General features: G+C 36.2%; 1 protein-coding gene across 1 annotated transcript in view; it reads left to right on the top strand.

Moving 5' to 3' along the window:
• The window catches only part of Tlk1 (tousled-like kinase 1), a 114,738-nt gene that overhangs the window by 70,338 nt on the left and 30,325 nt on the right, over positions 1 to 14,075 (top strand). The window contains exons 6-10 of the mRNA XM_013027407.1: positions 2,185 to 2,274; positions 2,827 to 2,919; positions 4,793 to 4,903; positions 5,061 to 5,197; positions 7,251 to 7,442. Of these exons, the coding sequence (XP_012882861.1) occupies positions 2,185 to 2,274; positions 2,827 to 2,919; positions 4,793 to 4,903; positions 5,061 to 5,197; positions 7,251 to 7,442 (623 nt within the window). The remainder of the gene's footprint in view (positions 1 to 2,184; positions 2,275 to 2,826; positions 2,920 to 4,792; positions 4,904 to 5,060; positions 5,198 to 7,250; positions 7,443 to 14,075) is intronic.

Below are 14,075 nucleotides of genomic sequence, written 5' to 3'. Positions count from 1 at the left end.
TGGCTCAGTGGCAGAGCGCTTGCCTTGCATGCCTGAGGCCCTGGGTTCGATTCCTCAGCACCACATAAGCAAAAAGAAAAAAAGCCGGAAGTGGCGCTGTGGCTTAAGTGGTAGAGCGCTAGCCTTGAGCTGAAGAGCTGAGGGACAGCGCCCAGGCCCTGAGTTCAAGGCCCGGGACTGGTTTAAAAAAAAAAAAAGAAATGTACTCATTATCTTGCCCATGTAATTGTAACCCCTCTGTACAGTATTTTCACAATTAAAAAAAAACTGAAGATTTTCTAAATTAACTGTATATATACAAAAAGTACTGATTTTTTTCTGAACTTCAAAAAGTTTTACATGGGAGTCACAATTTAAAATGTCTACTTAAGTGTCCAGTGCTTCTTGATTAGTTGCCCCTTCCATCATTCTCCTCATCTCTTCTGATTCCTCCACCCAGACTCATTTTACATTTTCTACTTCCTTTATCTCAGATATATATATAGAGAGAGAGAGAGAGAGAGAATATTGTGATTGTATTGTTTCCTATTCTCTTTTTCAGTAATTCATCCCCTTACCATAGCTTCTTGATAAACTTTTTGTTAAAGCTTTTTGCTTTTTCTTCTTTCTTTTTGCTGGTCCTAGGGCTTAAACCTAGGGCTTGGGCTCTGTCCCTGAGCTGCTTCTACTCAAGGCTAGTGCTCTACTACTTGAGCCACAGTCTTCAAGGTAGTTTATTGGAGAGGAAACTCTCATGATTTTCCTACCTGAGCTGGGTTTGAACCACGATCCTCAGATTTCAGCCTCCTAAGTAGTTTAAGATTACAGACAGGAGTTACCGGTACCTGGCTAAAGTATTTCTTAAAAGAGTTTTGTTGAGCCCCTTGGAACAAAGATAAATAAATCCTCTTATGTCGATTTGTAATTTATTTGTTGGTTCTCTTATCAAACAAAAGACTCTTAAACATAGAATTAGTACTAGGCACAATAATGCATGCCAATAAATAGTAGTTAAATTTCTTCATCACAAAAATGTAACAAAAATCACTTCTGAGAGTACTAAAGAAAAAGAAAGCCAGTAATTACAGAATTACAGAAATGCCTGTAATCCTAGTTCATTGTGTGAACTTCAGTATGTATTTAACCAGAAAAATCAAGACTTTCAGTTAAAGATGAACTATAAACTTCTGGATTTAAAGTTACTCGAATTCTTATTATTCAAGTACTCTTATTTTCCTTATATTTTCTTGTACTCATTGTTGTATTTTATTTATTTTGTCCCTTAGGGTTCAGCACATTGCAGTGTACAGAATAATACATAAATCTCAACAGTAACTTTAATTTACACTGTTATTTAATGTTTTCAGTGAATATGTTTTTAAAGTAATGAGTAGACAAACCATAAAACTCATTAATAAGATGATTTCAGACTACTGTGCTCATGCATTGTTGTCCCTAGTACTAAACATAATGTTTTAAGAACTTGTATTTCCCTTTTGAACCATCATATCTGTTTTTAGTACTTTCGTTTCGGAATAGTTAATTTGTTCTTTAATGCAAGATCTGTTTATGACACTTGATTGTAATTTCTGTGAAGTGAAAGAATTAATGCTTATAAGTTTCACTGGGCCTTATGTAGTAAGTACTCATGTAAACAAATAAATAATAGGCTTAAATAGAAGCTTGGGCATAGTGGTACATTCAGTTGCTGGTAATCGAAGCAATTGGGAATTGGAGTCAGGCCAGCCTACGCTACTAACAGAGACCCTTTCTCAAATAAGGACAAAGTTCAAAAAAGTCAATTAGCCAGGTGTTGGGGGCTCATGCCTGTAATCCCTAGTTACTCAGGAGGCTGAGGTACAAGGATTGCGGTTCAAAGCCAGCCTGGGCAGGAGAGTCTGTGAGACTCTCGAATAAACCACTAGAAAAACTGGAAGAGGCACTGTGGCTCAAGTGGTAGCATGCTCGCCTTGAGCCTGAAGTGCTGAGGGACAGCGCCCAGGCTCAGAGTTCAAGGGCCATGGCTGACCTCCCCCCCACCCCCCAAAAAACAACCAAAAATCACTTTATGTTAATTATGTTGTAAGTCAGATATTAGAAGGTAATAATAGTAGAAATAATATTAAGTACTAGTTGCTAAGTAGGAATCTTTCTGTTTGCTAAGATACAACTTTTTATATATGTGTTTAATATTTGTTTATTTAGGTTCGACCGAATAGTCCTTCTCCTACAGCATTAGCTTTTGGGGACCACCCTGTTATACAACCAAAGCAGTTATCCTTTAAAATTACTCAGGTAAATAATACATTTTTCTATGACTATTAGGAACCCCATAATCACCTTTATACTAAACAATTACAATAACATAAAGTAAGCCAATTTACTAAATAATAACAGCAAAAATGCATGCTCTCACTACTAAGTTACACCTTCATTTTGTACCAAATTTATTCTTCAAAGTTTTAACGTGCAACAGTTTCTGGTTGACAATATTTGGGGCTGGAGATTGGGAAAATAGGCCTTTTTGCTTGACCACCTCGGCTCCCTGATTTATTTGTTATACTTTATAAGTATAGTCTATTCCTTTGCAGAGTTGAAGAATCAGAGTAGTGTGTAACAAAAAGCAGTGAATATATTGTTTTAATGGAACATCAGTATAATTTTTATTTGTAGCATTTATGCCTCTGAAGTTATTAAAGCTTAGAACTACATTAGGACTTTGAGATACTGTTCATATACATAAACTCATTTTTTCTTTCCTTTTTGAATTTGGATAAAATATAGTTTTAAGTTTGTATATGGCAATATATATTTTAAAAGATATTAAAGTAGCTTTTTTTCATTTAGACTGATCTCACAATGCTGAAATTAGCAGCATTAGAGAGTAATAAAAACCAGGACCTGGAAAAAAAGGAAGGTCGTATAGATGATTTGCTCAGGGTAAGTAATAAGTTGGGTGGGGGGGGGATCAAGTAAATTATTTGGGAGCAAACTATTGAAAAACTATTAAACATGGAAAAACACTCTGTAGCTCGAAGAAAATAAACTTTTTCTGATAGCATAAGTACATGATTGAAAATACCAACTTTAAAATGAAAAGCAAGGCTGGGTTCAATGATACATACCTATAATACTAGCTTCTGGAAAGGAAGCAATCAGAAGATAATGTTTTCAGGCCAGTCTGGGTAAAAAGTTAACAAGATTCTATCTCAATAATTAAGCTGTGTAACGTAGTAGTATGCACCAGCCATGTGGAAAAGAGGATTGCTCTGGCAAAAAGAGACCCTTTCTGAAAAACAACCAAGTCAAAAAGGCTTAAAGGTGTGACTCAAGTGTTAGAGCACCTGCCTAGCAAATGTGAAGCCCTGAGTTTAAACTCTAATACCACCAAAACTGAGGCAGCTTGTGCTGCTTCTGTTTAGAAATAAGAAAACTGAACTCAGGGGCTGAGAAGGTGGCTCAGTGGTAGAGTGCTTGCCTTGCATGCATGAGGCTCCAGGTTCAATTCCTCAACACCACATAAGCAGAAAAAGCTGGAAGTGGCGCTGTGGCTCAAGTGGTAGAGCACTAGCCTTGAGCTGAAGAGCTGAGGGACAGTGCCCAGGCCCAGAGTTCAGGCTCCACAACCAGCAAAAAAAAAAAAAAAAGAAAACTGAACTCAGATGACTCATAGCCATTGTTATATACATCAATATGGATATGAATGTCTAAAATATGTATATAAGTTTCATGTACTTTCTTGAAAATTTTTAAGTTAGTCATTGTTAAATTTTAAAAATTTAGTATCCATTTGAGTTTTCATAACTTTAAATGATAATAAATAGTTAATGGTTAATACTGTTATCTCATGGTTAGTAGTAAGCTTTTTAAAATACACTCAAATATAGCCAGTGGCTCATGCCTGCAATCCCAGCTCCTTTAGGGGGGTCAAGATCACAGTCAAAGATCACAGTTAGAAGCCAGCCTGGGTAAGAAACTTCATGAGACTCTTAGCTCCACGTAAGCATCAAAAAGCAGAAGTGGAGCTATGGCTCAAGTGATAGAGCACTAGCTTGTGCAGAAAAGTTCAAGGACAATGCCCAGGCCCTGAGTTGAAGCCCCAAGACCAGCACAAGAATAAAATAAAAATTTATTTTAAAAAATACACTCTCTCTCTCTCTCTCTCTCCCTCTCCCTCTCTCTCCTTCTCTCTCTCTCTCTTTCTCTCTCCTTCTCTTTCCCTCTCTGTCCCTCTTCCCCCCCCCCCCGCCAGTGACTCATGCCCTGTAATCCTAGCTACTCGGGAGTCTGAGATATGAGGATCACGGTTCAAAGCTAACCTAGGCAAGGAAAATCTGTGAGACTCTTCTCTCCAATTAACCACAGAAAACCAGAAGTGGTGCTGTGGCTAAAGTGGTACAGTGCTTGCCTTGAGCTGAAGTGCTGAGGGACAGTGCCCAGGCCCAGAGTTCAAGCCTCACAGTCGACAAAAAAAATACACAGAAATATTTAATTTTATGGAAATGAGGTTTTTAAAAATTCTATAAAGTTGCCGGGCACCTGTAGCTCACGCCTGTAATCCTAGCTACTCAGGAGGCTGAGATCTGAGGATGCGGTTCAAAGCCAGCCCAGGCAGGAAAGACTGTGAGACTCCTATCTCCAATAAACCACTAGAAAACTGGAAGTGGCGCTATAGCTCAAGTGGTAGAGTGCTCGCTTTGAGCTGAAGATTTGAGGGACAGCACCCAAGCCCAGAGTTCAAGCCCCATGACCGACAAAAAAAATTCTATGAAGTCTATTATCTTTACCATGTATTCAAAATGTTACATTGTAGGCTAACTGTGATCTCAGACGACAAATAGATGATCAACAAAAATTACTTGAAAAATATAAAGAACGATTAAATAAATGTATATCAATGAGCAAGAAACTTCTTATTGAAAAGGTAAGTTCAAAAAAAGAAAGGTAAACTCAAATTCATTTTATCTCTTTCCCTGTAAATTTCCCTTTTACTAGCCCCTTTTTGTCTTACATTCTTTTTTAAATTTAAAGGAATAAAACTCAATGATTTTTTTTCTCCTTTTTTTTCTTTTTTTTTTCAGAGTACGCAAGAAAAACTATCAAGCAGAGAAAAGAGTATGCAAGATAGATTACGCCTTGGGCACTTTACAACAGTTAGACATGGCGCTTCATTTACTGAACAATGGACAGATGGCTTTGCTTTTCAGAATCTTGTTAAGTTAGTCATTGTTAAATTTTAAAATTTTAGTATCTGAGTTTTTATAACTAAGTAATTATAAATTTAGAATTATGTTCAGTATCTTCTTAGTATTTAAGAAGCTTAGACTCTAAAATATATGAAAGAAATTTGAAGCAGTTATTATGATCTTAACTTTAGTAAACTTATTAATTAATATTCATCTGTAGTGTGTATGTATGTTTGTTTGTCTTTTGTTTTTTTGTGCCAGTCCTGGGGCTTGAACTCAGGCATTCAGGGCTAGGTATTAGGCTTACTGTGTAACAAAAGACAATGTCTTTCCTTATCCTAAGGAGTTTGGGTTCAATTTTTGGATAATGGGAGTTATAACAGTTTTATATGTAGTGATCAGAATTGAGTTACAAGATAACTCAACTAATGTGGAAATAACATTTAAAAGAAGAAAATTGTTGACAGAGAGGTGATCCAGATGCAGCCATTATTTGTAAGCTAAGATATTGACAGTAGAGAGCAGAAAGTAGATTTGAGATAGAAACTATACATTTTTAATGCTTTGTGAACAAAGATTCTCTTTCCACCAAACCCAGACCTGTAATGTATAAATGAGGAAAGGCTTCATAATTAATATACATGGTCTAAAATATTAATTCTGCTGGTAGTTAGTTTCTCTGTTGAGCTGTCAAGAACAAAATTACCTATGTGCCTTAACTATCACTTATAAGCATTTATTGGGAACTATGTGCTGTTACATATTTTATATCATGCTGTTTATAACACCAAGGGAGTAGAAGAATAGAAATGAACAAATAATATAAACATATTAATAATGTCACCGGAGGCATGGCTCAACAATAGATACTTATTAGTTTTTAGAATCAGAAAGCTCTTTAAAATTTTTTTTAGATTCTTGAATGGGAAATTTAATAACTTTATGTTTATTAATTACCCATTTTTCAAACCCACACATTTCTTTGCTATTCCCTTATTTACTTCCCCAAAATTGACAAAATTATTGCTTTATTTCCCCTAAATTTTTAAGGTAAATTTTTGTTTCACTTTGAAATATTAGTTGTATATTCCCAACATTTGTAAGAGATAAATATAGAAAGTAACAACTCTCATATTAAATTTGTACATGCATTTCATAAGATTAACTGAAAAAAATAATCAGTGGAATGAAAGTATAAAACTTAGCTCATACTTAATTCTTACTAGTTTTCTTTTTCTTTTTTTAGCTCATTCATTTATTCAGCAAATGGTTATTGAGCACTTCTAGTGCATGTTGATCACCATGTTAGATATTTTGGATTTAACTATAAAATAGATGTGGCCCTGTGCTGGTGGCTCACTCCTGTAATCCTAGCTACTCAGGAGGCTAAGATCTGAGGATCGAGGTTCAAAGCCAGCCTGGGCAGGAAAGACCATGAGACTCCTGTCTCCAATAAACCACCAGAAAACCGGAAGTGGCGCTGTAGCTCAAGTGGTAGAGCACTCGCCTTGAGCTGAAGAGCTGAGGGACAGTGTCCAAGCCCAGAGCTCAAGCCCCATGACCGAAAAAAAAAAAAAAAAGATGTGGTCTCTCTTCTCATGGAGTTATATAGGCTAGTGAAATACATTATGATAAACTATCTAGAAGTGGTATTTGTTACTGTGAGATTATATAAGGCAACATATTTTTCCCTACTCCAGGTGTTTGAGGAATATTTCACTTAAAAATGAGATGAGAGGCCTATGCTGGTGGCTCATGGTTATAATCCTAGCTACTAAAGAAACATGAGAGCTGAGATTTGGGGTTCAAAACCAGTCTGGGCAGGAAAGTCCATAAGACTCCTATCTCCAATTAAGCACCAAAAAAAGTAGAAGTAAAGTTGTGACTCAAGTGATAGAGTGCTAGTCTTGAGCAAAAAAGCTGAGGGACAGAACCCACCCTAAGTTCAAGCTTCAGAACTGGCAGAGAGAGAGAGAGAAAGAGAGAGAGAAATGAGACCTGAAATTTTTCATGCTTTATAATGTATTTTTAATTATGAAAAGTAATATGTTTAATAGGATTTTGTTTTGTTTTGTTTTTACACAGGCAACAAGAATGGGTGAATCAGCAAAGGGAAGAAATTGAAAGGCAAAGGAAACTTCTAGCCAAACGTAAACCTCCCACCACAGCTAATAATTCTCAGGCCCCTTCTACCAATTCTGAACCAAAACAAAGAAAAAACAAAGCAGTTAATGGAGCAGAAAATGATCCCTTTATTAGACCAAATTTACCACAACTGTAAGCCTTTATTTAACATTTTCCTTTCTTAAATTGTTAGTAGTAAACATGAAATGTTACAAAATTGTTTATAATTAAATTAATACTTGCAAAGCAAAAACAAGGACCATGAAAGAAAAACTGTTGAAAAATTCAGAAGTCCCAAATATCAGAATTCTGCTTTTTTAGCTTTTCTTTTTTTTTAATGCTGGACCTGGGGCTTACACTCAGAGCCTGGGTTCTGTTCCTGAGCAGTTTTGCTTAAGGCTAGTGATCCACCACTCCACTTCTGGCTTGTGGGTGGTTAGAGATAAAAGTCTCATGGAGTTTCTTACCCAGACTGGTTTTTAAACTGCTACCCTCATATCTCAGCCCCCTGAATAGCTAGGATTACAGACATGAGCCACCAGTGCCATGCCCTGTTCTTGGTTTTTGACAAAAGGTCTGACTGTTGCCAGGCTGACTTCAAACTTAGTCTTTTTACTTGAGTATCCCTGCCATACCCTCCTCCATGCTGGAATTATGGGCATGCACCACCATGTCTTTCTACTTCCCTTTGTTTTCTAATTTTCTGTGTTAATGAAGTATTCTTTGTAATTTAAAGGACAAGGTCATTTAAAAAATAGTTAATTAACATGTGTATTGTAGAGAATAATAAAACAAATCATGTATGATCCCAATCCACAAAGAGCACTATCGTTAAAATTTTATTGTACAGAAAAAAATCCAGAGTTAGCTAATTTTCTGTTCCAGAAGAACTTTAATATGTGTAAGTAAGAAATATATGTTTTTATGGTACAAGTGTATTCTTTTCTTCTCTGTGGAAGAACAATGCTTTGAATTTCATCCCCTGCTATACCATTTTGTTTTTTGCTGGCACCTTCCTTTCATAAAATATATGTAAACAAAAGAAAAGAAAAAACTGTTAATCAGTTAAGAATCTGTTACCTCTCATTTAGCTCCATCCACATACATACCTGGCACCTGCTCTGTGTTTTCTCTACTGATGAATGGCACTCCATTCTGGCTTTTTCAAAACCTTTTGTTCTTTCCTGATTTTCTTAAGCTGTTATAAGTTTCAGTTGAAACATTTGACTATCAATATGAAAAAGGAAAAAGGGTAGCTGGGCGCTGATGGTTACAGCTATAATCTTAGCTACTTAGGAGGCAGAGATCTGTAGATCATGGTTCAAAGCCAGCCCAGGCAAGAAAATCCATGAGACTTTTATCTCCAATTAGCCACCACAAAACTGGAAGTGGCGCTATGGCTCTAGTAGTAGAGCGCTCGCCTTGAGCTGAAGAGCTCAGGGACAGTGCTCAGGCCCAGAGTTCAAGCCCCACAACTAACAAAAAAAAAAAAAACAAAAAACAAAAAAAGGAAAAGGGGGCTTTATCTAGGAAATTATTTTTATTGATTTTTATTTTATTTTTATTTTTTGGGGGTCTGGTCGTGGGGCCTGAACTCTGGGCCTGGGCACTGTCCCTCAGCTCTTCAGCTCAAGGCTAGTACTCTTGAGCCACAGTGCCACTTCCAGCTTTTTTTCTTTCTGCTTATGTGGTACTGAGGAATCGAACTCAGGGCCTCATGCATGCCAGGCAAGCGCTCTACCACTGAGCCACCTTCCCAGACCAGGAAATTATTTTTAAATTAGCAAATTTTTTGCATAAGGGAATGGATAAGTGCTGGTATTTTAAATTGTATGTTAGCTTTAGTTCCACCTCCATTGATCCTTTCTGTAAGTTCTACTTGTAGAGCTAAGTAACTTGTGTTAGTTTTATACCCGTATCCTCTTCAACTTTAATACTGTAATCTATTTTCATCTTGTAGTCAGTCATTTTCCAAATTCTTTCTTTATAACCCATCCTAGCATTGCTCTGCATTATTTGAATGATACAATTCAGAAGTCTTAATGTGGCCTATAAAGCATTAATCTGGCTTCTTTTGCCCTCTCTAACCTCTATCATTACTCAGACTTCTCCCCGCAGAGGCAGTTTTTAAGTCCTCGTCTTAAATTTGTTTTATCTTTTAATCCTATATTTATTGTTCCTGCCTCCTGAAAAATGTCCCCTAACTCTTAAAAGATAACTATTATCTTATCCCTTTGAGAAGTTGGTATGGTATTTTCAACTCTTAGTTACAGCATCACATTCACTTAGTTAATGAGACTGGTACCTTGGGGTCAACTTACTTGTTTCCCTTTCTCTCACTGCCTGTCTCTTTCCATAACTGTCATATCTGTTCGGTGCCTCTATTTTCATGGCCATGATCTCAGTACAGGGATTCTTTATTTTATGTTTGTTTGGTTTTTTTTTTTACTTAGAATAATATTTCCCATGTTGTCTCATCTTGTGGCTTTCATGTTTATGTTCTACTAGTAGCCTTGAAGATGAAATTCACCTGCAGAAGATCCCTTTGTAAATCTCCTTTTTCTCTCTAGCCTGATTTTCCAACATGTATCCAAGTTAAATGGGTAGTTCCTTAAATAAGTTGTGCTTTCTCTTTCTGACTTGATTCCTGTGTTGAATGCCTTTCTTATCTCTCTCATTTCCTGTTTATCCTTTCAGACTTTTCACACATACAGTACTGACTTACTAAGTAGAAAGCCCTCAAATCTCTCTGCCCCGTCCCTAGTTGATCCCATCACTCCTCAGGTGTCCATGACCTTTTCTGCATACCTGTCTGAGTTCTAGCATTTATCTCACTACAGACCCATTATCTAGTAGTTACTAGCATAAATAAAATGATCAGTAAATACTAAATTTCAATACATAAGTAAGTGTTGGATTAAATTTCATTTTCTTTTCTTTATAGACTCCTGGTTTGTCAGATGTGTTTTACTTAGTAAAACACTAAAGTGCTAATAGCTTCAACTGTCATTCGTAGTTCTGTCTCATTACCGGTCCATTTCATTATATATATTGACTTTAACTAACTAAAGTGATTGAATCCTAAGAAAAGCAGGTCTAAGTAAGGAAAAGAATCTTAGAAGCACATACACACAGATATATATCACAATTTATTGTTTTTATAGCACAAAGTTTTAGCAGTTCTGCTCTGTGAATATCTTCTAAATACTTCTAACTGTCTAGAAGAAACTAAACTTTGACTTGTGTGTATAATTTTTAATTATACTATGCATTATGAATCTTAAACTATTTTTACTTTCAAATGTACTATTCTTTTAGCAATAGTCTTTTAGGTCATAGGACATCTTTTCATTTAATTATATCCTTTTCAGATTCTTTAGAAATATTTTATAGTTCTCCATATACAAGTATTTTTTTCTTGCTCAGTTAACTTTGAAGTATTTTATTCATTTGGGTGCAGTTGTAAATGGAATTGCTTTTCTATTTTTTTTATTTTGGTTGGCCGTGGGCTTGAATTCGGGCCTGGGCGCTGTCCCTGAGCCCTTCAGCATAAAGCTATCATTCTACCACTTCAGCCATAGAGCCACTTCCAGCTTTTGCTGTTTATGGGGTGCTGAGAAATCGAACCCTGGGCCTCATGCATGCATGCAAGGCAAGCACTCTACCACTGAGCCACCTTCCCAGCCCCTCTAATATTTTATTCAGATTGTTTATTTTTGGTATATAGAAACACAGATTTTTGTCCTTTAGTTTCATGCCTTATTTATCAGAAATAATTCTGTGGTGGGTTTTTATATAGTTCGTGTTTCTTTTTTTTCTTTTTTTTTCTTTTACATAGAGTCACATCATCTGTGAATTCAGATAATTTTGCTTCTTTATAATTTGGATGCATTTTTTTTCCTTGCCTACCTGGTCTGGTAGGACTTCCAGTAGAAATAGAATAGCAATGGAGAGAAGATTAAACATTATAGTCTTGCTCCTGATGTTAGGGAGAATCAGCCTTTCATTGGTGTTTAAATTTACCCTTTATAATGCTGAGGAAATTCTTTTCATTTCTAGTTGGTTTGAGCTGTTTGAAATTAGACTAGAATGAACCCACAGTTTATTCTAAAAATGTGACCCACAGTGCATGACTAAGTGTTCCGTAAAGGTATTTGATTGTAATAAACATGGGTGGCTATGCTATGCCTCTTAATGGTTTATTTACCATAGCTTGTATTGTTTACTTTGAGGTTAGTTTCCTGATTAAAGAGAGAGGTTTTTTACACAGTGAATATGAAATGTCTTTAAAAATCACCATTCCCTCTGGGTGCCAATGAATCATACCTGTATCCTAGTTACTCCAGAAGCTGAGACCTGGAGGATTGAGATTTGAAGCCAGCTTAGGCAGGAAAGTCCATGAGACTATCCAAAAATAACCAGCAAAAAGCTGAAATGGAGGCATGGCTCAAATACTATAGAGTGCCAGCTGTGAGCAGAAAAAGCTGAGTGAGACTAGAAGGCCCTGAACATACATATATACACTCACACAAGACTTGCTAAGTAGCAGGTTGACTTGTTAAGAGACTAGATTTTCTTTTTAAATTAAAATATGTCATAAAAATAATTGTGAGTTAAGCCCAAGTGTTGGTGGCTTATGCCTATAATCCTAACTACTCGAGATTGAGATCTGAAGATTGCAGTTCACCCCTCAGTAGATGAATGGATCAAGAAAATGTTGTATTTATATATAAGAATTCTATGCCTCTATCAGAAAGAATGACACCACCTTGTTAGGAAATGGAAATACTTAGAAAAAATTATATTAAGTGGGGGGGGGCGGATTGGGTGGGGGAGGGGGGGTAGGCTGCTTGGATGTGAAGGGTAAACAAAGGAGGAGGCTACAATGCTTGATAAGAAATGTACTCATTATCTTGCCCATGTAATTGTAACCCCTCTGTACAGTATGTTCACTAAAAACTAAAAAAAATTATATTAAGTGAAGTAAGCCAGGCCCCAAAGAAACATAGGTCCCATGGTGTCCCTTATCTGCAGTAACTAGTGTATGTCTAGGACAAGCAGAAAAGGTCAAAAGCTATGTACATATGACCATATAAGATGATGCTAAGCGAAATGAACCCCAATATAGGTACACAAGAGGTTTTATCTTTCTTGCTGCTGTTTTTAATGTACGTATAATATACTATGTGATCTTTTGTTTGTTTCTTTTGTATTTTCTTCCCCCATGGTATAACCCCTGTTTTCGCTGTATTTGATTCCAGTGCCCTCAATCTTGTATCTACAATTTTCTGATTTGGGGAGTAGCAGGGAAATAATAAAATGCTGAAATAAGGATACAGGTTGACCCATTGTAACAACGAGATGTACAAGCACTATGTTGAAAATGAACTTTACAACTTGAGCGGGGTGGGCAGGGAAGAGTTGGGGAGGTGCGGAAGAAAGGGATGGTAGGAGAAAACAAAGGAGGGGTTAACAATGCTTGATAGGAAATGTACTCATTACCTTACTCATGTAACTAACCCCCCTGTACAGTATTTTACAATAACATATATATATATATATGTATATAATATATATATGATTGCCATTCATAGTCAGCCCAGGCAAGAAAATCTGTAAGACTCTTATCTCCAATTAACCACATTTGAGCTATGGCTCAAATGGTAGAGCCTTGAGTGAAATAGCTAAGGGATATCACCTAGTCTCTTAAGTTCAAGCCCCCCAGTACAGGCACAAATAAATAAATAAAACTTGGGAATAAAAGAAGATTGTCCAATTTCTTTTATTTAAATACATAGATTTTTTAAAACATTTTTCATTAATACAAATGGATGGATATCTGAAAAACTCAACTGTGTTAGGTACTTCCTAATTAGAGAAGCACAGAAATGTAAGAAATGGCTTTTTCGCTATGTTGGATTTCTATTACAGTTGATGAGCTAAGACCTTGGAGAGAGACAGAGAGAGAGAGTGTGTGTGTGTGTCAGTCCTGGGGTTTGAACTTAGGGCCTGGACACTGTCCCTGGGCTTTTTTGCTTAAGAGTAGCACTCTACTACTTGAGCCACAGTGCCACTTTTTGGTGGGTAATAAGAGGTTAAGAGTCTCATGGACTCTCCTGCTCTGGTTGGTGTCAAACTACTATCCTCAAATCTCAGCCTCCTGAGTAGCTTGGATTACAGGAGTGAACTCATGGGTGCCCAGTTCTAATTTTTGTTTTGAAATACCTTGATTTTGTATACCAGATTGTAACTCAGTAAAAGATAGTGTTTACTTTTGTACAAAAACATCCTATAGTTACTTAGCCTAAAACTAATTTAAGAAAAAAAATAACATGGTTATATAGCTAATTAAACTTCTATTACATATACACACATACACTTTAACAAGCACATACATACACACACACACACACACCTATTACATACACACAGTCTAGAAGCTATTTGCTCTTCAACTTTACTGAACTGTTACTTGAGATATTTAAAGTAGTTTCCAAACCTCATTTTTTGTATCTCTTTTCTCTCACTCTCTCTACATTCATATTTCAATAGTTAATTCTTTTTCTTGTTTTATTTTTGTATTATGAGACAAAGTCTTGTTATATAGGCTAAGCTGGTCTTGAATTCATAATGTTCCTGCCTTAGCTTGTCAAATTCAGGGAATGTAAGGATTACAGATATGTACTGCTGTCCCCAGCTACAATAGTTGATTCTCTAAATTTGTTATAACCAACTATACTAGCTGTCAACTGTGGCTAAATTTAATGAAATCTAGTAGTTGAATTA

Source organism: Dipodomys ordii, unplaced genomic scaffold (assembly GCF_000151885.1).
Source record: "Dipodomys ordii isolate 6190 unplaced genomic scaffold, Dord_2.0 Scaffold5, whole genome shotgun sequence".
NCBI lineage: Eukaryota > Metazoa > Chordata > Mammalia > Rodentia > Heteromyidae > Dipodomys > Dipodomys ordii.
Note: the sequence above shows the minus strand (reverse complement) of the source record. Positions and strands in the feature narration are given on the sequence as shown.